Source organism: Cucumis sativus, chromosome 1, assembly GCF_000004075.3.
Source record: "Cucumis sativus cultivar 9930 chromosome 1, Cucumber_9930_V3, whole genome shotgun sequence".
In the NCBI taxonomy this organism is placed as follows: domain Eukaryota; kingdom Viridiplantae; phylum Streptophyta; class Magnoliopsida; order Cucurbitales; family Cucurbitaceae; genus Cucumis; species Cucumis sativus.
This window is the reverse complement of record NC_026655.2, coordinates 3,779,664-3,799,512: the sequence shown is the minus strand read 5'-3', so window position 1 is coordinate 3,799,512 and position 19,849 is coordinate 3,779,664. Positions and strand designations below refer to the sequence as shown.

General features: G+C 36.0%; 4 protein-coding genes across 5 annotated transcripts; 1 reads left to right on the top strand and 3 right to left on the bottom strand.

Annotated features, from left to right (window-relative positions):
• The first annotated feature begins 845 nt into the window (after window positions 1–845).
• Window positions 846–2,924, top strand: LOC101222784 (H/ACA ribonucleoprotein complex subunit 4). Its single transcript, XM_011651846.2, has one exon. The coding sequence runs from the start codon at window positions 940–942 to the stop codon at window positions 2,641–2,643; it is 1,704 nt and encodes a 567-aa protein (XP_011650148.1). The 5' UTR covers window positions 846–939; the 3' UTR covers window positions 2,644–2,924.
• A 689-nt stretch (window positions 2,925–3,613) lies between these two features.
• On the bottom strand, window positions 3,614–6,786 carry LOC101222221 (protein CANDIDATE G-PROTEIN COUPLED RECEPTOR 2). Its single transcript, XM_004137380.3, has 6 exons — window positions 6,307–6,786; window positions 4,883–5,074; window positions 4,487–4,646; window positions 4,289–4,391; window positions 4,097–4,178; window positions 3,614–3,799 (listed from the first exon to the last, which is right to left on the bottom strand). The coding sequence occupies exons 1-6, from the start codon at window positions 6,601–6,603 to the stop codon at window positions 3,722–3,724; spliced, it is 912 nt and encodes a 303-aa protein (XP_004137428.1). The 5' UTR covers window positions 6,604–6,786; the 3' UTR covers window positions 3,614–3,721.
• Window positions 6,787–7,542: 756 nt separating this feature from the next.
• Window positions 7,543–11,304, bottom strand: LOC101221981 (chaperone protein ClpB1). Its single transcript, XM_004137379.3, has 6 exons — window positions 11,049–11,304; window positions 9,749–10,913; window positions 8,849–9,653; window positions 8,478–8,757; window positions 8,188–8,385; window positions 7,543–8,092 (listed from the first exon to the last, which is right to left on the bottom strand). Exons 2-6 carry the CDS (start codon window positions 10,896–10,898, stop codon window positions 7,799–7,801), a joined length of 2,727 nt encoding a protein of 908 aa, XP_004137427.1. The 5' UTR covers window positions 10,899–10,913; window positions 11,049–11,304; the 3' UTR covers window positions 7,543–7,798.
• Window positions 11,305–13,015: 1,711 nt separating this feature from the next.
• LOC101221752 (protein LEO1 homolog) lies at window positions 13,016–18,970 on the bottom strand. 2 transcript variants are annotated; one of them, XM_011651830.2, is made up of 12 exons: window positions 18,640–18,970; window positions 18,058–18,395; window positions 17,363–17,480; window positions 17,055–17,258; window positions 16,438–16,614; window positions 15,995–16,126; window positions 15,212–15,391; window positions 14,996–15,127; window positions 14,762–14,866; window positions 14,448–14,684; window positions 13,958–14,117; window positions 13,016–13,376 (listed from the first exon to the last, which is right to left on the bottom strand). In XM_011651830.2, the coding sequence occupies exons 1-11, from the start codon at window positions 18,751–18,753 to the stop codon at window positions 13,983–13,985; spliced, it is 1,872 nt and encodes a 623-aa protein (XP_011650132.1). In that variant the 5' UTR covers window positions 18,754–18,970; the 3' UTR covers window positions 13,016–13,376; window positions 13,958–13,982. The 2 variants fall into 2 exon arrangements, with proteins under 2 accessions (XP_011650132.1, XP_031745210.1); XM_031889350.1 differs by having other exon boundaries at window positions 13,016–13,367.
• Between the last annotated feature and the right edge of the window lie 879 nt (window positions 18,971–19,849).

Sequence of the window (19,849 nt, the reverse complement as noted above, 5' to 3'; positions counted from 1 at the left end):
ATTACATATTTTTGTTGAAGATGGATTGTGAAAAGATCTAAGAGCAAATAATGAATGTCAAGATTATCACATATTCTCCATTTGATATAATATAGACATACATTGTCATTGTACTCGTAAATTATATTCTGGGATAGTTGCAAATATAACAATTAGATTAAAAATGATCAAGTATATAGCAATATTTAAAAAAAATTATAAATATAGCAAAAAATGTTCGAGTCACACTGATAAACTATCTAGCAAATATTGGTCAATATAAATCATAAGAGTCTATCGAAGACTTTGTTATATCTACAATGTTTTTTAAAATGTTGCTATATATGTGATTATTCTTCTTAAAATTGTAATTAGGGACATTTTTAAAAATAGTAAAATAAATTAAAATATTTACAAACTATAGATTTTTTTTTGGATTCTATCAGTAGTAGTAACCGATGATACTTCTATCTGTCTATCAAATGTTTGTTGTCGATAGAATCTAAAATTTTGCTATGTAAATATTTGGTCAAATTTGCTATTTTTTACAATTTTACTAGTAGTTATCCTTATATTTTTAATTGTTAAGTTATGAAGAATGCTTGCATTTGGTTTTGAATTTTAAAACCGTACATTTTTAGTTTCGAGTGCTTAGGAGAATAGACTCAAGTGATCCCCGAATTCATAATGATTTTTCCTTCTTTTTTTTTTTTTTAGTTTTTAGGTTTTTAAAAATATTAGAAAAAGAAAAGAAAAAAAAAAAAAGAAGGAAATTTTGGAATTTGCAAAAGAGCCCACCAAAATGAAAGAATTACAAAAGTGGGCCAGCATATGAAATGTTTTGTTTAAAACCCTAAAACCCTAAAACCGAACCACATGTTGAAGTTCAGCCATTTCCTCTAAAACTTCGTCTCTCAAAATTTCGGCTCTTTTTGGAGGAAACCATCTGGCAGTTCCGCCATGTCGAAGCATAGCAGCAAGTCATCGGCTGTTAGTTCCGACGAACAGCCACCCAAGGAAGTTGCTGACTTTATGATCAAGCCTCAAAGTTTTACTCCTCCGGTCGACACCTCTCAGTGGCCTATTCTTCTGAAAAACTATGACCGTCTTAATGTACGTACTGGTCATTACACTCCATTGCCTTCTGGTTATTTGCCTCTCAAACGGCCTCTTGCTGAGTATATCAGGTATGGCATTCTCAATCTTGATAAACCAGCTAATCCTTCTTCGCATGAAGTTGTGGCTTGGATTAAGCGGATTCTTCGGGTTGATAAAACCGGTCATAGTGGTACTCTTGATCCGAAGGTAACTGGGAACCTGATTGTGTGCATTGATCGAGCCACGCGGCTTGTGAAATCGCAACAGGGTGCGGGTAAAGAGTACGTGTGTGTTGCTCGGTTGCATTCTGCTGTGCCCGATGTTTCTAAGGTTGCTCGGGCTCTGGAGACGCTCACTGGGGCTGTGTTTCAGAGGCCGCCGTTGATATCTGCTGTGAAAAGACAGCTTAGGATTAGAACTATATATGAAAGCAAGCTTCTTGAGTATGATGCTGATAAACATTTGGTTGTGTTTTGGATTTCTTGTGAAGCGGGAACTTATGTTAGAACGTTATGCGTACACTTGGGTTTGATTCTTGGCGTTGGAGGGCATATGCAGGAGCTTAGAAGGGTGAGATCTGGGATTTTGGGTGAGAAGGATAACATGGTTACAATGCATGATGTGATGGATGCTCAATGGTTTTATGATAATTTCAAGGATGAAAGCTATCTGAGGAGGGTAATCATGCCTCTTGAGGTGGTTTTGACGAGCTATAAAAGATTGGTTGTCAAGGATTCTGCTGTTAATGCTATTTGTTATGGTGCGAAGTTGATGATTCCAGGGCTGTTGAGATTTGAAAATGATATTGGTGCTGGGGAAGAAGTTGTACTTATGACTACCAAAGGTGAAGCTATTGCTCTTGGTATCGCAGAGATGACTACTGCAGTGATGGCAACCTGTGACCATGGTGTTGTAGCGAAGATCAAAAGGGTTGTGATGGATCGAGATACTTACCCAAGAAAGTGGGGACTAGGTCCGAGGGCATCAATGAAGAAAAAACTTATTGGGGAAGGGAAGTTGGACAAGCATGGAAAACCAAATGAGAACACTCCTCAGGAATGGATGAGGAATTTGGTTTTACCCACTGGTGGGGACGTTTTGGTTGCAAGTGCTTTCGTTTCCGACTCTGCAACTGCTAAGCCTACTGCTGCAGAAGAGTCAGGAAAAGATGATGGAGGGCGGAAGCGAAAACTAGATGAAGAAACTGAAGCTGCTCCAGCTAAGAAACTGAAGACTGAGGAAGTTGAAGAAGTCGGGAAGAAAGAAAAGAAGAAAAAGAAGAAAGACAAGGAGAAGGATACTGCTGAAGAACCTTCTAATGAGGAGATTGTTGAGAATTCAGAGAAGAAGAAAAAGAAGAAGGACAAAGAAGCTAAAGAAGCAGCTACACCTGAGACACCAAAGTCCGAGAAGAAAAAGAAAAAGAAAGATAAGGAATCTGGAAATGATGATTCTCAATTACCTGCTGCTGATGTTCAAAATGGTGAAGCACATGATCACGATGATGGAAGTGAGAAGAAAAAGAAGAAGAAAAAGAAGAAGAATAAAGAAGATGCTGAAGAATAAGATGATCACATTCTACTTTATATTTTGGGTAACTCTGATTGTATGGCCATCTATTTCAGTTTCTAGATTTTGCGAGTTCTTTTACTATGTGCTTCCTGTAGAATTTTTGTTTCAACATTTCGACTAAAAAATGTAGGCTTTTCAATTCTCCAAATCCTTATTTATTTATTTCAACTTTTGCAAGCTGATGATATTGTTGGTGATGATATACACCACAGTTTCCCAAGGTGAAATTCTCAGCTCCATTATTGACTTGCAAGTTGATGTAAATTTAAATTAAACACTCTTTTGCAGATGAAAGTTGAAGCATGGTGAGCGTACTTGGTAAGAGCCTCTATTAAGACTATTATCTTTGTTATGTGCAACAATACTCCATTAAAGAACTGATAAATGGAAGCAGTTGATATCCAATTAACGATCTATTGAGTATCCAAATACAAATCCAATGCCCTTGACTTCAATGAGGACATTACTCTTGGAGATAGAGTTGAGACTTGTTACCATACATTCACAGGCATTTTTAGGTTCGATGTAAATAAACCACCAAGTATGTTCTCAATATATTTAACTTTCTACTTCAATGGTGGAAAATTCAAATCAAGTCAGGTTTTTAGATTTTATGTATCTAACCAGTGAGAATGTTGTATTATCCTAAAGGTCTCCATGGTTAGGTTGGTGATCGATTTGATCACCAAAAACAAATGATTCCATAAAAATAGAAGCAATATTTTCTAGTAGTTTTGAAGACTAAGAAATTTTTGAAAATGTGTTTGATAATTTCTTTTTAAACAGAGAAATTTTGATGAACAATTTTCACTAACATTTGTTATCTAAATCTATATGATTCGGTGAATCAAAAACATAAAGTATAATCTATGAACTAAATTGCACAACAGAAGAAACGAGAGAATCACTCAGGCAAATTTGTCCTAAATGTAATACCGGAAGTGATCAGTAACTCTCAACAAAATGAATGAGAACAGAAAATGGAATTAGGCTTTATTGCTAATGAGAAATTTCTGTTTATGTTTATTTACATCGTATGTAAACATTAACCATACAAATCATACAAAGACATCTAATCCCACTCTGAATCAAAGAATCCTGCATCTCTCATCTCTGAATAGTATGCATTCTCCAAAAGGAAGTCTTCCTCCTGAAAAATGAAAACTCTTAATCCTATGCACTAGAAGAATGAATACTTGTACATTTAGAAAGATGAATTTTAATTAACAGGAGCATAATCCAAAATTAATTGGCATATACCCCTTTGATGTAAGCCTTTCAAATGAATAAGAATGAATACCTCTACATTTAGAAATATGGACTATATTTAACATGAGCATAGTCAAGCACTAATTGGCATAAACTCTTTTGTTTGTACAGGAGACAAAAAAAAAACAAGAAATGAATTGTAGATGAAGAATCAACTATATTGCACAAAGGGTTTCACCTGGAAAAAATCTGCCAGAAACGTCACATAGAGGAATGGGAGATACATAGAATGGTAGCTGATAACCGTGAAATTGTACAACCTACAGCGTATAGCACCATCAGATATGTAAACTTCCACAGAGATCAAAATTACTGAGAGAATTTGAACAGTTACTTGTTGGATGGTATAAATAAAAGAAGGTACAATTACCAGATGCCAAACCTAACTCCAAACGCGGAAAGCCCACTGGCAAAAAATGCTAAAGCGCTAACAACAAACATCACAGCGATATAATTGTAGAATGATGGTCTGGCTGTAGACACGACAAAACCACAAGAGAATTCCCAGTTAATTTGATGACATAGGTATATAAATAAAATAACGAATGAGAAATGAATATGTGCTAACGTGGTAGCTTATCTCTCCATTTTGAGAAATGAACAAATAATATGAAGCCATAAGCTGCAGTTAACAATAACTTGTGGATGGTCCATACACCCCACTTTGACCAGTGTGAACTACCAACCCCGATGAACAGTGGAATGCCAAACCCAAACACGTATATGACCTGAACAGAATTCATTAGGTAAATATGTGGGTGTTCATTTACTATTGCAGGAAGAGTTGAAAATTACGAACAAACAAAACAAAAAAACAAAAACTGAACTGAACCTTTAATTGAGAATATAAATGGTACGAAAGAAGATAATGGAAATCAAGCCCACAGGAGCCACTTCAGTTAGCAACAAAAGAATCAGTAGTTACAGTTTGCAAAACAAGGAAATGTGTACATTCATATATTACCTTAAGAAGCACATCCACACCAACTAAAGTTCCCGAGACAATAAAATTGTGCAACAGTGCTTCCATCCCACCTGAATAATTCGCTTTGAGTAAGAAGGCTACCAGACTAATTTCCAGAAACAACATTCCAGACAATGTGAACAACGACAAAAGATTCCAAAGAAACTTCTTCCCAGGAGAGCATTCCCATTCCTGCTTTACAATGAATTAAAAAACAGCACGAATTAACGAAAAGTATCCATCTCAGGAATCAAATAACCAGTGGAAAAGACATATAAAAATAAAATTAAAACTTCAGGGACAATAAATCACAATTAAATATAAGTTGTACTATGGCTTAGATAACTAATATGTCAAATCCTATGCAGCTTATAGGCACTTCAATGTGCTAGTAGCACCGTCAATCTCATGAACTTCAGAATGTATCAAAAAGTAGTCCCAAGTCTGGAAACATGGGGTTGGTTCAGATTCAAAACTGCTTAAAATACTACTATAAAAGCCAATAGGAAAGCAGTAAGAGGAACTCTAAATACTTCCACGACGATGAAATAATACCTCCATCAAACTTCGGTAAAATTGATGCAAAATAGACTAAGGTGCCCCATATATCCCTAATATTAAACGAAGGCTGATGGAATTGATTCGCATGGCTTTGTCTTCAGGCATCAGTAGCCCGAAACTTGTTTCCATGGGATCAACAAAGTTCTAAGAAGAAAACCAAGTTGTTTGGGTTGGATGCAACTAGGCTCTCTGTTATAAATAACTAAAAATGAAAAGAAGACTGAAGAGGCTTGATGGGGGTTTTAGGATCTTGTTGGTTTTGGAGCCTACTAGCCAATCGGAGATAGTCTTTTTTTTCTTCTTCTCCTTACTTCTAACTCTAGTACCTTACAGGAAGTCGTTTCCTCTACATGATTTAGTCTGTTCAATAAAACTCGTAAGGCTGTTTGGGAGCTACAAGCAGGCTCTCCGTTTTTTTATCTTTGTAAAATTCACTCAAAATCTATCACTGCAAGTCTGTAGAGGCAATATTTTTGTCTAATCGCTGTCCTAAAATCTTGATATTCGGGAGAAGAACTCAAAAATAATATAGGAAATCACATCATCTAAAAAGAAAAGAAACCCAGAGAATAATTTTCAAAAGTCAATCTTCCTAAAGTCTGTTCTAACAATCTGACAGCCCCTAACTTCTTACAAAGAAAATTTCACATTATTTCGCAGCAATGGAAAAAAAAAAACACGAAGATAAGAAGAGAGCGATAGGCGTGTTTCTATCCCTATCTCGTAGTACAAAAGCGAATCATCATGTGTAAGTACGAGACACACAAATAATTAGCTTTATACAAGAGAGCTCATTAATTCAAAGCAAACTACAATTCATTAAAGTCCTCCTTACTCGATGAAAATAATCCAAACAAACTCACCTGAAGAGAGCACCAAGCAAGATTTAAGAGCGTAGTGATCCAAAGAAGGGCATAATACGAAATCATTATAAACGACCGACCAAGAAAAAACTTCTTGATGTTCCTGATGGCACTAATCGCCAAATAGATGGCGAACAAAACCGAGGGCGCAACCAAAAGAGCACTATACCACATTCCATGACAACCGGAGGAGGCGGCAGTGAGTCCCCGGACATCCCCATTGAGCTGAGATGAAAAACTCCCAATCGGCGACAAAGCATCAGAGGAACTGAAAACTGGTAGGAGAATCGTCCCCATTTCTGGAAACAGCGAAATCAGGAAAGTTTTCGATCTACTGAACACAGATCATGCGACCCATTAAAGAATGAAAGCATGGATGGATTTGGAGAGAAATAAAGAGGGAAATTTTTTAAGCATATTATCGGAATTGCAAAGAAGAAGAAGAAGAAGATTATTCGTAAGAATTTAGTCGATGGAAAATGACACCAATAACTAATTGATCGACGGTAAGAGAAAACAGAAGTTTTAGATTTGTAGACCTCCTAAAATTCTGATATATGTCCCATTTCGGTCCATTTTAACAAAGTTTTACTTTTAGGTCATATTCCATGTAGAAAGTCGTAAATGTCCCTAAATGTCAGTTTCTTTTTCTCTTTTCACAGTGAAAAAATAATTATTATAAATAATTATAATGGATGATAATTTTAGCAAATATACGATAACATTTTTTAAAAATCGTAAATGGTCGATAGATTTTTATCGATAAATTTTATTATATTTGTAAATTTTTAAAATGTTGTTATATATTAATTATTTTTGTTACAAACCCCGTTCAAAAAATAATACATATTATTTTGGTTATAAACCCTATTAAGAAAATACATAATTTAAAGTTTTTATTTTCTATTAAAACCATTACCATCTCATAATTTAATTTAAGATTTGTTTAGTAAGTTATTTGTTTTATTTAAATAGTTTTTTAGAATAAGTGGGTTTAATAAACTAATTCATCAAACACAAGAAACCTGCTTTTTTAATTCAAATATCTTTGTTTTCTAAATAAAAACAAAATCCAAACTGAAAACTGATTTTAGAAAACAAAAAGATTAACAAACTAATTTATTTTAAGAAAATGATTATTTGTTAATTAAAGGAATAACTCGCTAACAAAATCTTACAATTCTGTCTATAGATTGTTGTTTAGAATATATATAGTATAGAAGTACTTCATGAACAAGAGGACAACTTTTGCTTTTGATACTCATTTGATTTTTATTTTAATTCTACAGTGTTTGTATTACAAATGTGGATTTTGAGTTTAATAATCAAAACCTCTAATCAAACAGTACATTTGAAGGAAGAAAAACCTTTTTATTTACTTGAACAACTTTCCACAGACATTAAGTACACTTGTTGGTTTATCAAAACACAAAAAAGAAGAAAAAAACACAGATTATGATGGCAAACTCTTTCACAGAGAACCCCCATCAAATCACTCTTCCATTTCATCTTCATCAGTTTCTTCGATCTTCATCTTCTTCACAGTCTGAGCAGCATCACTTCTTGGAACATTGTTGATTTGAATCAAAACATCAGATTTTTTGCCAGTCGCTGCATCAACAAAACCACCGTTCTTCTCCACTCTATACGCCAAGCTATTCCCATCAGCCGCTGCATCTATGTACACAGTTGAATTCTCATCGATTTCTTCTTTGATCAACATTCTGGACAGTTCCGTCACCACCCTTTTCTCCAGCCATCTTCTTATTGGTCTGGCACCATACACCTGAAGAAATTGACACAAATAGGGCATAAAGTTAGAATTTTTGCTGGGACAAAACAAGGTTGTATCGTATGTTCATTTTCTTCATCTATACTTACTGGATCGTAGCTCTCTGCTAAGACATAGTCGAGGGCCGCATCGGTTACAGCCAATGCAACGCCTCTCTCGGCCAGGCGAGCAGCAACATCTTTCATTTGCAGCCTAGCAACTTTCCTCAGCTGTTCGTGTGAGAGTGGATCGAATACAACTATTTCGTCAAGACGATTAAGCAACTCTGGCCTGAAGTGTTTCCGCACCTGAAAGAAAAGACAAGCATTAGCTATGTTCTAACAAACAGATGAAGTTTTATGGACAGAAAGAAGAAAGAACTTGGTTATATTTTTGGTACCTCTTGCATGACTCTATCACGAGCAACTTGCATCGTGCACTTGCCCATTAATCCAGCAAGGAGATGTTCAGCTCCAAGATTTGAAGTCATGATAATGACCGTGTTTCTAAAATCTACAGTGCGGCCTTGGCCATCAGTCAGTCTTCCGTCGTCTAAAACTTGGAGAAGAGTGTTGAAGACAGCGATGTGAGCTTTCTCCACTTCATCAAACAGAATAACACTGTAAGGCCTCCGCCTTACTGCCTCGGTGAGTTGCCCTCCTTCCTCATGTCCAACATACCTGAAAAATCACAAACACCAATGAGATATTGTTCATTAATGCCAATAAATTATAACACTTATTGTTCTATATAATGAAGAAGAATACTTACCCAGGAGGAGCACCAATGAGGCGTGAAACTGAGTGTTGCTCCATATATTCAGACATGTCAATCCTCACCAGGAGGTTTTCATCATCAAAAAGTTGCTCAGCGAGCGCCTTTGCAAGCTCGGTTTTGCCAACACCGGTTGGACCCAGGAACAAGAAAGATCCAGTTGGCTGTTGCGGCCTTCCCAATCCGGCTCTTGATCGTAGAACAGCCTCAGCAACAGCATCCACAGCTTGATTCTGCCCCACGACTCTCTTGTGCAGTCTGTCAGCAAGCCCGACAAGTCTCTCTTTATCATTCTGGCCGAGCCTTGTGACAGGTATTCCAGTCCAGCGGCTCACCACTTCGGCTACTTGTTCCGGTCCAACAGTTTCAGTTAACATCAGGTTCTCATCGGTGTTCCCTTCGATCCGTGCTATTGCAGATTCTACTTCTTGGATTGCTCCATATCGCAAATCAGCAGCCCTTGCCAAATCATATCTCCTCTCAGCCTCTTGCAAAGCTATTTGTAGTTCCTCCCTCCTTTGTTTAAGTCTTCTAATCTCATCAATCCTTTCTTTCTCCTTGCGATATTTCATCAACAAAGGTTGAAGCTTATCTCTCAAATCATCAAGCTCTCTCCTCACTTCAACAAGACGAGCTTTACTAGCCTTGTCCTTCTCCTTTTCAAGAGCATGAAGTTCAACTTCAAGCTGCATTCGCTTCCTCTCCAAGTTATCAATTTCTTCAGGCTGGCTATCGAGCTGGACTCTCACATTTGCACAAGCTTCATCAACTAAATCAATTGCCTTATCAGGAAGGTGTCGCCCTGTACAATATTAAACCAAATCAGCATTAATTTCTTCATGATCATTATAAATAGCTCCAAAAGATTAAAACAGCTGAGAGAAAACAGATACATACCAGTAATATATCGACTCGATAGCTGTGCTGCAACGACAAGAGCTCGGTCTTGAATTCTAACACCATGGTGACCTTCGTATCTCTCTTTCAATCCTCGAAGAATACTGATAGTGTCAGGCACACTCGGTTCAGCCACATAAACTTGTTGAAACCTTCTCTCGAATGCTGCATCCTTCTCAACATACTTCCTGTACTCTTCAAGAGTAGTTGCCCCAATGCAACGTAACTGCCCTCTAGCCAGCATTGGCTTGAAAAGATTGGCAGCATCCATAGACCCTTCAGTTCTTCCAGCACCAAGAACAAGATGAATCTCGTCAATAAACAATATGACTTTCCCTTCTGCATCTTCAACCTCCTTCAATACTGCCTTCAATCTCTCTTCAAATTCTCCTCTGTACTTAGCCCCTGCCACCAGAGCACCCATATCCAAAGCTATGAGCCTCACATCAGCAAGATTACTTGGGACATCTCCTCTTACAATCCGCTGGGCTAATCCTTCAACCACTGCAGTTTTACCAACACCAGGCTCCCCAATAAGAACTGGGTTATTCTTAGTTCTTCTTGATAAAATCCTCACGACTCTACGAATTTCCTCATCACGGCCAATAACTGGGTCGAGTTTCCCCGCTTGTTCTACCAGGTCTCGTCCATAAGTCTTGAGTGCCTGGAAGGTTGTGTCTCCAGATGCACTCTCCACTTTCTTTCCTTCTTTTCCACGAAGTTTCTCGACCTCAGATTTAACTTTCGCAGTGGTGACACCAGCTTCCTTAAGCAAATCCCCAATCTGAGAATCCTCCAGAAGGCCAAGAACCAATTGATCAACGGCTAAATGCGTGTCTCCTCGCGATTTCTGCGCAGCTTGTGCTCTTCGAATCACCTTAATCAGAGTAGTACTCGCCGGCACTTCATCAGGTGCAGGAGATTGAGATGGTAGCTTCTTCAACGCCCGCTTGAAAACCGTCTCCACTTCTTTATGAGCATTTTCACCGCCGGAACTAGCAATCGCTTGGCTCAATATCCCACTCGGATCAGAAACCAAAGCAACCGCCAAATGAAGCGGTGTCAATTGAGCATGGCCAGAATTCAATGCCAATTCATGAGCTCCAGCTAGAGCCTCATTGGTCTTGTGGGTGAATTTATCAGGATTCATATCCGCGAAAAAAACCTTAAGAAAAAGAAAAAGAAAAAAGACGAACAATCAACACCAGAACATGCAAGAAACAACGAAACCCATCAAATAAACAACAAAACTAAGAACAAACACATTGAATTAGAATGAAAGGTAAAGATATTAACATACCTTATACGATCAGAAAGAACAGAACAGAACAGAGATGCTCTTATACAAAAGCTCTTGCAACAGTAGTAGCAATCAAAAAAAGATTTTGAAAGAAGCCCTTTGTTATCAAGTGAAATCCGATTACGATTATCGAATTGAAGCGTTAGAATGTTAATGCAGAGAAACAGAACGAAACTGAAGAAAACTGGGGGAAGCATGGTGTTCTTATGCAATGGAAATGGAGAGCTCTGGAAGGAGCTAGACATCGCCGGATTCTACCAGAAATTATTCAAAATGCTTTACCCCCGGCCCCACGTCCCCCATTTTCTTTTTTGTTATTTTTTTGTTATTACTACTTTTATTATTTTGGGTTAAAGAACATTTTAATTGAATTTTTTTTTAAAATATAAACCATCTATATATTTCAAATTTGTCATTCATTACTTTCTTTTCTTCTTTAACTTTCGATTTTTCAAACACATTTTTAATCCCAACTTAGATTAGAAAAGTATACTCAAATCTAAACAATTTTTAGTATATATTTTCTTTAAATTTTGTTCTATAAATATCAAAATATTTTATCTTATTTTAATTTTTGATTATTTATAGATAAATGAAAAATAAAAGAAATTAAGTACAATATTAGTAAGAATTGAAGCTTCACACTATTATTAATACTTTGTTTGCAGTAAATTTTATAGTAAAAAAAAAAACAATGTTAAATTTATTCTTTTGAATCATTAAAAAAAAATGATTTAATCGATTTAGATAACTTTCTTTTATTGGTTTCGTTTCATTTTGATATGATATGTTTATTCTCCTAGAAAATTCTAGAATTATAAGTGTTATTTTGGAAATAAAGATTATCACCTATGAATATTTAGTTATAATTTAAGTATATATCATAGTAAGATATTTGATGTTCGAAGAAGATTCCAGAAAGTTCCATTAGAAACAAAAATAATACCTCCATGACCCGCTCCCATTTCTATATATCACTATCGAATATCATCTACTACAATTTAATAAGTAAATTCTTATATACCTTTTAAAAAGAAAAATAATCACGTTTAGATTAAAGTTCAAGAAGAAAAAGAAAAAGTATGTCATAGAGTAACATTGATAATTTTTTTTAACTCTAAGTGTTGAAACATCTTTAAATGTCGATCATTTTAGATACTTCCATCTATCCTGTATTGTTATATTCAAATGTTTTGGAGAGTTTGTGAATTAGTTGCAACATCCTCAAGCCTACAATAGATGCTAAAGTCAATAGCTATAAATTTCCTCAGGTGTCTAAGTTGCACAATCGTAAACTTGATCATCCACACACATTTGATGGTTTGCTACCATGTCAAAGTTGCATCCGGTGTATAATTCGACTAATAGTTCTTAAAGAGTTACTTCGCTCTTCCATTACTTGTCCACATCCTAGCTTTTGATCATATAATACATAAGTGTATAAATATACACACATGTATGTATAGACCAGTGTATGTATACATAATATGTATAGGAGCGAAAGTGTTCGATCATCCATCTCAAACGTTTAAGTTAAACCTGATGCAATACACAAACAACATATTTGATATGGTGTATGTATGTTACTAAGATCCTTGAAAGTTCAGTTTTTTTTATTTACTAGTTCTTAAGGAAGTATTGAACTAAAAAGAAAAGATCTGTTTGTTAATGTTCCAATAAGTTAAAAGAGAATGATGCCATAGAACAACATTAATCATTTTTATTTTCTAACATATATAACATACGAAATATTATATTATAAATATTCTGATTTTAATAAAAAAATAAAGTTGAGTTTATATTACTTTTAAAATGCAATTTAACATTTTGAAATTGAGAACTTCAATTAAACATGTGTTTGCGAAATTTTCTAAGATTTCCAACACAAAATTCACTATTAGCAATTAACATCAATTTATCATTCTATTTCTCTCACCAATAAACCAAACATGGCATTGAGATTGAAATGCATTGAACCACTTGTGTTATAAATAATAGAAAGGGGAAATAGAATTCAAAGAACAGGGAAAATTCAGGCCCATGAGAATATGCAAATCAATGATTTTTCATTGTAACAGAAATTAAGTAATGGGTCACTTTGGCACAGGGAAAATTATTCCAAGAAAAACGCCACTTTCATAGCATAATCTCATGTTACCAATTTACAGATGTGGGATTCATAAACTGGAGCCCCATTAACATTACCTTTTGGATCTGGCTGCAGTTCTGTTGATGAATTCCTTAGCCCCCACTTTGTGTTTGCTGTTCATGTTGCTCTGAGTAGAATGCTATATTGCATTATATGATTCAACCGTGTCACTGCTACCGCTAATTAGAAATGAAAATGAGTTACGCCTTTCATGCTTACTTTTTCTTGTAATACTGAAATTTTTAGAACAAATAAACCAACCCCGGCACGCAGCTCTATGCAGACGTGGGATTAATAAGAAAGCCAATTTACGAAAGTGAAGCACAAAACACAAATTCAGGAGTAAAAAAGGCATAGCTCCAATTAGCAGAGCTCCGAATCAACAATTATAACTATTCATTGACATTGAATTTGGCCTCACAGTGACCCCTTTTCATGCTTCGGGGCTAAAACGTTTCCAACTTTAGAAGTTGGGACGCTGCAGGTTATGAAACTTGAGATAAGTGATTACAAAAGAATTTGAACCGATGACTCTGACCATGCGTACAATAAATGGTGTTTGTAACTTTATACAAAAGAGATGAACGACCAAAATATACTCTAAAATAAAAATAAAAATAAAAATAAAGCACACTACAATGTACAAATCAAAAGTAAAGTAACAAATGGTTATTTACCATCTGCACGTAAAATCAAAAGCATGGTTTTCCAGTTTCCACCATAACTAGCATTCAAATAGAAATGAGGTGAAAATACTTACTATGTATCTCACATGAAGCAAGTCTTCACTCATCGTCGCTGTCATAAACAACTGCCATCCTACGGTGGGTTGCAACCTTTCTTGGAGGTGACTCCTCATCAGACTCAATCCCCTTGCGCTTGTGACTGCTCCCATAATCTCTAACCTTATGTTTGGGCTCCTGTGAAGGGGGAACTTTTATCATAAAGAATGGAAGGATGACAAATAGAATAGGAGGTTCAGGGTGTTTTTGACAAATTTGCACTAAATTAAAGGATATAAACATTGGTTGGAGTCATATGCAGTGGACTATTGGTTGCCCAATTTATCCAAGGCGACAGATCCAAAAGACCATAACCTTCAGAGATCAAATCCTATAGTAATTATTCAACCTGTAATGTTTGGCCAGTTGGAAGTCTTTCTTGCAACTTCCGAGGATTGGGCCTTTTCTCCCCTTTCCTTTATATTTCATCACTAGTGAAACCTCAAGAATAGAAATATCAAGCCATACCTCAGCCTCTTCATCCACATCTGAAACTTCATTAACTTCTGCCTCTTCATCACGTTCATCATCTTCTTCCCCGTCTTCCTCATACTCCTGCTCTGGTTCTTCAACTCTCCCAGGAGCATCATCTTCCCCTTCAGTTTCGTACTCAGACTCTTCCCTGTCACTGTCTGAGAAATCCACAGGACGCCCAGATGATTTAGAAGCGTGAAATGATGGCTTCCGAGGGATGTCCCTAGTTCCCTGTGATGAAATTTCATTTGCTTTTTCAGAACTCTACTAAAATCAATGAGCATGATTTAATTTGCAAGGTAACAGACCTTCTTTGCATTCATAATACGTTTTTCTGCTCGAGCTTCCGCTTCCAAATCTTCCTCAAAGCGGCGACGGGAGCGACGTGAATCAATATAATCTGTTTCATCTTCCTGAACAGATATGATAAGTTAAGTTATCTCCATACAAACTGCAACACTCCCTCACACATAAACCCAACCCCATGCGCCCCTTAAATATAAAGTAATTTGCAAAGGAACAAGAAAATTACAACAGCATACCTCCTCAAGGGCATCTTCCAAGAACCCAGGTGATAGTTGGCGCCTTCTATCAATGACAGGAGCATATTTCTTGCTAACCTTTTCCTTTTTCCGATTAAGAAGCACATTTGCCCGGATTGTTTGACTTTCAGCCTAGAACAGCAAAGTACAGTATAGCAAGTGAACACTGTGATTTATGTATTGGTTTAGAGCTAAAAACACCATTAGATCATTTACCCTTTCTTTTTCCTCCTTTTCCCTTTCAGGATCAATGTCCGTTATGCAATTCTTAACCTTATACACCTTCTTATGTCGTGAATCAACCAAAGCAGTTAACAAGCGGTGAGAATTTGATGTCAGAGATGATGGAATGAACCTCATCTTCCTCATAAGCCTACCTTGAGATTGTAAAATTCCCTGCATGTACAAAACAGATGATCCATTCCTCGCATTAGGTATAGTTCCACCGATAGAGAAGAAAAAGAGACCTGTTATTTGTTCCTTGACAAATGTACAGCCACCCTAGAAAGGGAAAACAAGAGTTGCATGGCTAAAAAATGCAAGTACATATTCTTGGTCATTTTTGCAACAAGGATGGATTGCCTTTCTTTTCTTTTCTTTTCTTTTTTCCCTTTTTATTAATTGTGGAAGCACAATAAGGATGGATTATCATAATTCATATCCACATCCCAATTCCAAAAACATAAATATAAAAAATACTAAGCTCCAAATATAAAAATTATCAAAACATCTCCACAAAGTACAAAGAACATTAGCCCCTCCAACGATGCCCAAATATGTAAAAGTACAGAGAACACAAACTACCTAAGTAAACTGCTACACTGAAGTAACAAGAAGATACAAATTTCAGCAATATTCTATATACTTGAGGATAACTCTCGATCTCAAATCCAGAAATTGGCATGTGTATAGAGCCATGACATCAAGTAGTTCAACAAAAAGAATGAAGTAATAGGACTATAATCTAAATTTTAATTTTAATTAGTTTTGAGACATCACCTTCCCATGCCGAAGAAACAAGTGTGCTTGATCATGCTTTGCATCTTGCACATTTATGTCAAGCACTTCATTCCCAATTAACAGTTGCAAACTGCCATCTGACCACCTCACAAATCGTGCATTGCTTTCATACTACAAATTGAATATATATGTGTGTGTTAAAACTCAAAGTAGTGTACAAAAAATGAAGAAACAGTTTAGTTGTGAAACTTAAGCAGAATAAACTTAGGGAAGCTTAACAATTTGCAGAATCTGGATGAGTATCTTGTTCCTTTCCTGTCACACTCCAACGACCATGGTTGGGTGTCACTCACTTGGAGTAAAAGAATAATAAAAGACAATACTACAAAATCATTTATAAGATCATTCTTTATTCACTGCAAGCAATAATTAAAATGTCAACCCATCATGCAAAATCATTGACATGAATGCAAGAAGCATACCTTTGTTGTGCCATCAGGTTTCCTAACTGTCCTCCAGCGCACAATGTTATTTTCCAAGCGTATGCGTTTGTTGGCTCCAGATTCGTCTGTCACAAATATATCCTCTTCCACATATGTTTTGGGATCAAATGGTTTTGGGTCAATGCCCATAATATTGGAAACTTTTATCATGTTCATCTGCAATCAGATAAAAAATCTGTCACATTCACATAACATCAAAATATTTGTAATTTTTTGCACCTCTTCTGATTGAATGATGCACGAGGGAAAGAAAGGGGGAACTTATGTCCATACGTTAAAAAATGGACATATACTTCACTGTCACTGACTATAAAATTTCTAACCATACATATTAAAGCATGGTTTCATAATTTTGCTCCTATAAGCAGTCTAAAAAATAGTTACATAACATCAACAACAAAAGCATGAAAAAGAACAATTGTTGATACACAACCAGGAAATGCATCACCGATCAACCTGGAATCAGATTTTATGCAACGTAACACTTCACTCTTAACATCAGATAAGAAAGCAAAATTTGGTAGTTTTGTGGTGCAAAATAAAAATTGCGTCATTTATCACATGACAATTCAATGCAGTAGAGTTTAAAGGAGAACCTTTTCTGGGCGAGCAGGAGGATGACGTAATGGAATCTCTAGCTCCAACGGAGGCCCAACTGGCTTCTCTTTATGTTTTACCTCAAAATTTTCCTCTTCTGATTCATAACGAGCATCTGACTCGTACCGAGCATCTTCATCAGGAATTATATCATCAGGTCTTGGACTCTTCTCAAAGCTCCCCTCCTCTTCCATAGGTGACCTCTGGAAAAAAATACACAGTATTTAAAGACCTTTATAACACAAGTGTCATTCAGTTTCAGCAATCAGAGATTGTTCAACTTTGAAAATGGACACTTATTACTCACAGCTGAATCTTGCTTAATTTCATTTCCAACTGCATATTCTGCTTCCTCTTCCTCGTCAGAGTCACCAAATACGTCACGAATTTCAGCAACTGGATGTGAATTGTGATCTTCCTCCTCCCTGTCACAGTTCAAAATTCAAATTCAAGATGCTGGCAGATATAGTTAGGGTCCATTTATAAATAAAGAAGTCTTGGACAGATTTAATAACACAACTTCTAGTTGTGATCTACCATGTCTATGAAGCAGCTCCTTTACAGTGTCCCTTTAAAATGAAAACTAAAAATGCTATGGTCCTGTAGATTGGAGGCTAATTTTGAAGGATCTGGTGTTAAAGAAAAAGAGACACCAAACTAAAGAAAGCAGGGTTGGACGCAGGAAACTTGGGATGAGCTCCTCGTTCTGTAATTTCAAATTTTCTAGAATCATAGCTTGAAGTGATTGTTTATGAACTTCTCTGTTGCAAGTTCCTCCCAACTTTACAATTTTCTTTCTTATCAGAGAGCAAATACGATGAAATAATAATATAACAGAAATGTTAAGAATGCAAAAATATGAAGGAGAGGACTGCTGTATGCAAACAGTTCCAATGGGAAGTTACAAGGCCATGAAGCTTGAATTCTTGAAAATAATACAAAAGGTTGGGAGCCATTGGAGTTAAAAAGAGAAAATGGGAGGGGATAAAGTACTTCTATTACCTTGGACTCCTAGTTTGATCCACCTCTTCGTCTTCATTGTCAATATAATGGTTTTCCTCGGACCTCTCGGATTCACTTTCAACTAAATCATGCCTCCTGCTTGTTACCACTCTTTGATCATATTCTTCCCTATCGTCGCTATCCACCTCTTTCCCTTCACTTTCTTCTTCTCTATGGTGACCCACGTCTACTTCTTGAGAACTTTGATCCCTTTCACCCTCACTCTCCCCAGGATCCGGATCGGCATCCTGCAACTCACCTTCACTCTCAATTTCCACCTCCCCATGTCCCTCCACTTCACCTTCACCTTCAGGCTCCGCCCCTCCTTCTCCTTCATCCTATGAAACCAAACAGATAAAAAAAAAAAAAAACAACATTAAACCAGCTTATCCCAGTAAAACCAATTCCCAAAACACGATAAACGTCATTTCCAGATAATGACTGATTGTATGTACAAATAGTAACAAAACAACTACAAAGACACAAAACAACTTCAACCCAAAATTCAACTCAACGATATCTAGCTAACGATAGTTCCAGTAAAGACGAAAATCAACAGAAGCATAGGTCTTCGGAAATTACAGAGGCATAATTGGGTTGAGGATTGGACTCGTGCTCTGAATCAATCTCCTCCTCCTCCTCGGATTGATCTCCGAAGAGATTCTGCATCATCTGGTGCCTCTTCTCCTCCCCCATGTGAGCGTGTGATCGTCGTGTAGGGTGGTTCTGTAGGTTCGCCGGAAAACGAAAGAAGTGGAAGTCCGAATAGGTCCAAGGGCTCCGATGTTACGAGGGTTGCCCACTGGGATCTGGATTTTCTTTGGGAATTACCAAAACAAAAGGGTTGTATTTTGGTATGAAAAATAAAAAACGCCCTTTCCTCTAATTTTTCTTTATTCTTCTTTTTCCGCAACAAAGTTTTTATTAATATTAAGCTTTCTTACCATTTCTTCCAATTTTCACTCAATTTTCTTATAATTTTTAGTCCGTCCTAAACAATTTTTTGCTATTTTGAGATGTGTTTATTTTTTTTTTCATCGAGTTAATATAATTTATGTTTGAAAAAGTTGAGAACAGTCAGGAATAACAAAAGGAAAAAAGTGGAATAGCTCTAATCCTAAAACTATGATAACCCCTCAGACAAATATGGAGTTGTTAAATTAGCTTATTTCACTCCCTTTAATGTTTAATATTGTCTTGATGTAATGTTTATATTTAACTTGTATACCCAAAATCAATTTTATGATTGTTTTAAGTGGTTTAGGATTGTTTAATACATGTTTAGCAAGTTTTTTTTTCATCTTGCAACTTCTAAATTTCAAATACTCAATCTCACGTGAGTCATATACTTGTTTTGTGCAATTTAGGGTTCTACAACTATTTCAACAAACAATTAGCTACTAGTTTTTTTTATCTTACAATGTCCAGTTTTAAAATACGTTAGTGAAAAGATAATAAGTTAAATAAATATGAGATAATCCGTGGAAAAATAAAACTTTTTTATATTATTTTGGAGGGAAGAAAGATATCAAAGAAAATGTTCGTGTAAGGGCATTTTTTACTTTTCGTACCAAATTTGTCGTAAAACTTAACTTTCTAAAACCAATCCCAAAAATCTGTGGTCTTCAAAATTGGTCTACTTTTTAATAATTTCATTATTTTTTTCCTCTTAATTTTGTTTTTTTAACATAATTTAATATTATTCTCTCAATTATCAATGGTTATTTTTCAACCATTCAATTTTTAAAAAATTAAAAATTGGACAAATATCAATTTATAAGTCTATATTTTA

What these genes read in the sequence shown, in the direction of transcription:
- LOC101222784 (XM_011651846.2), top strand. Translation starts at nt 940, where the DNA reads ATGTCGAAGCATAGCAGCAAGTCATCGGCTGTTAGTTCCGACGAACAG.
- LOC101222221 (XM_004137380.3), bottom strand. Translation starts at nt 6,603, where the DNA reads ATGGGGACGATTCTCCTACCAGTTTTCAGTTCCTCTGATGCTTTGTCG. An exon ending in TTGCTTGGTGCTCTCTTCAG is followed by an intron (nt 5,075 to 6,306) that starts GTGAGTTTGTTT and finishes ATTGTAAAGCAG; the next exon opens with GAATGGGAATGCTCTCCTGG. An exon ending in GGAGTTAGGTTTGGCATCTG is followed by an intron (nt 4,179 to 4,288) that starts GTAATTGTACCT and finishes TATACGCTGTAG; the next exon opens with GTTGTACAATTTCACGGTTA.
- LOC101221981 (XM_004137379.3), bottom strand. Translation starts at nt 10,898, where the DNA reads ATGAATCCTGATAAATTCACCCACAAGACCAATGAGGCTCTAGCTGGA. An exon ending in CTCATTGGTGCTCCTCCTGG is followed by an intron (nt 8,758 to 8,848) that starts GTAAGTATTCTT and finishes GTGATTTTTCAG; the next exon opens with GTATGTTGGACATGAGGAAG. An exon ending in GTGATAGAGTCATGCAAGAG is followed by an intron (nt 8,386 to 8,477) that starts GTACCAAAAATA and finishes CTTTTCTTTCAG; the next exon opens with GTGCGGAAACACTTCAGGCC.
- LOC101221752 (XM_011651830.2), bottom strand. Translation starts at nt 18,753, where the DNA reads ATGGGGGAGGAGAAGAGGCACCAGATGATGCAGAATCTCTTCGGAGAT. An exon ending in TGTTTCTTCGGCATGGGAAG is followed by an intron (nt 15,392 to 15,994) that starts GTGATGTCTCAA and finishes TTGTACATGCAG; the next exon opens with GGAATTTTACAATCTCAAGG. An exon ending in AAAAGGAGGAAAAAGAAAGG is followed by an intron (nt 15,128 to 15,211) that starts GTAAATGATCTA and finishes TTGCTGTTCTAG; the next exon opens with GCTGAAAGTCAAACAATCCG.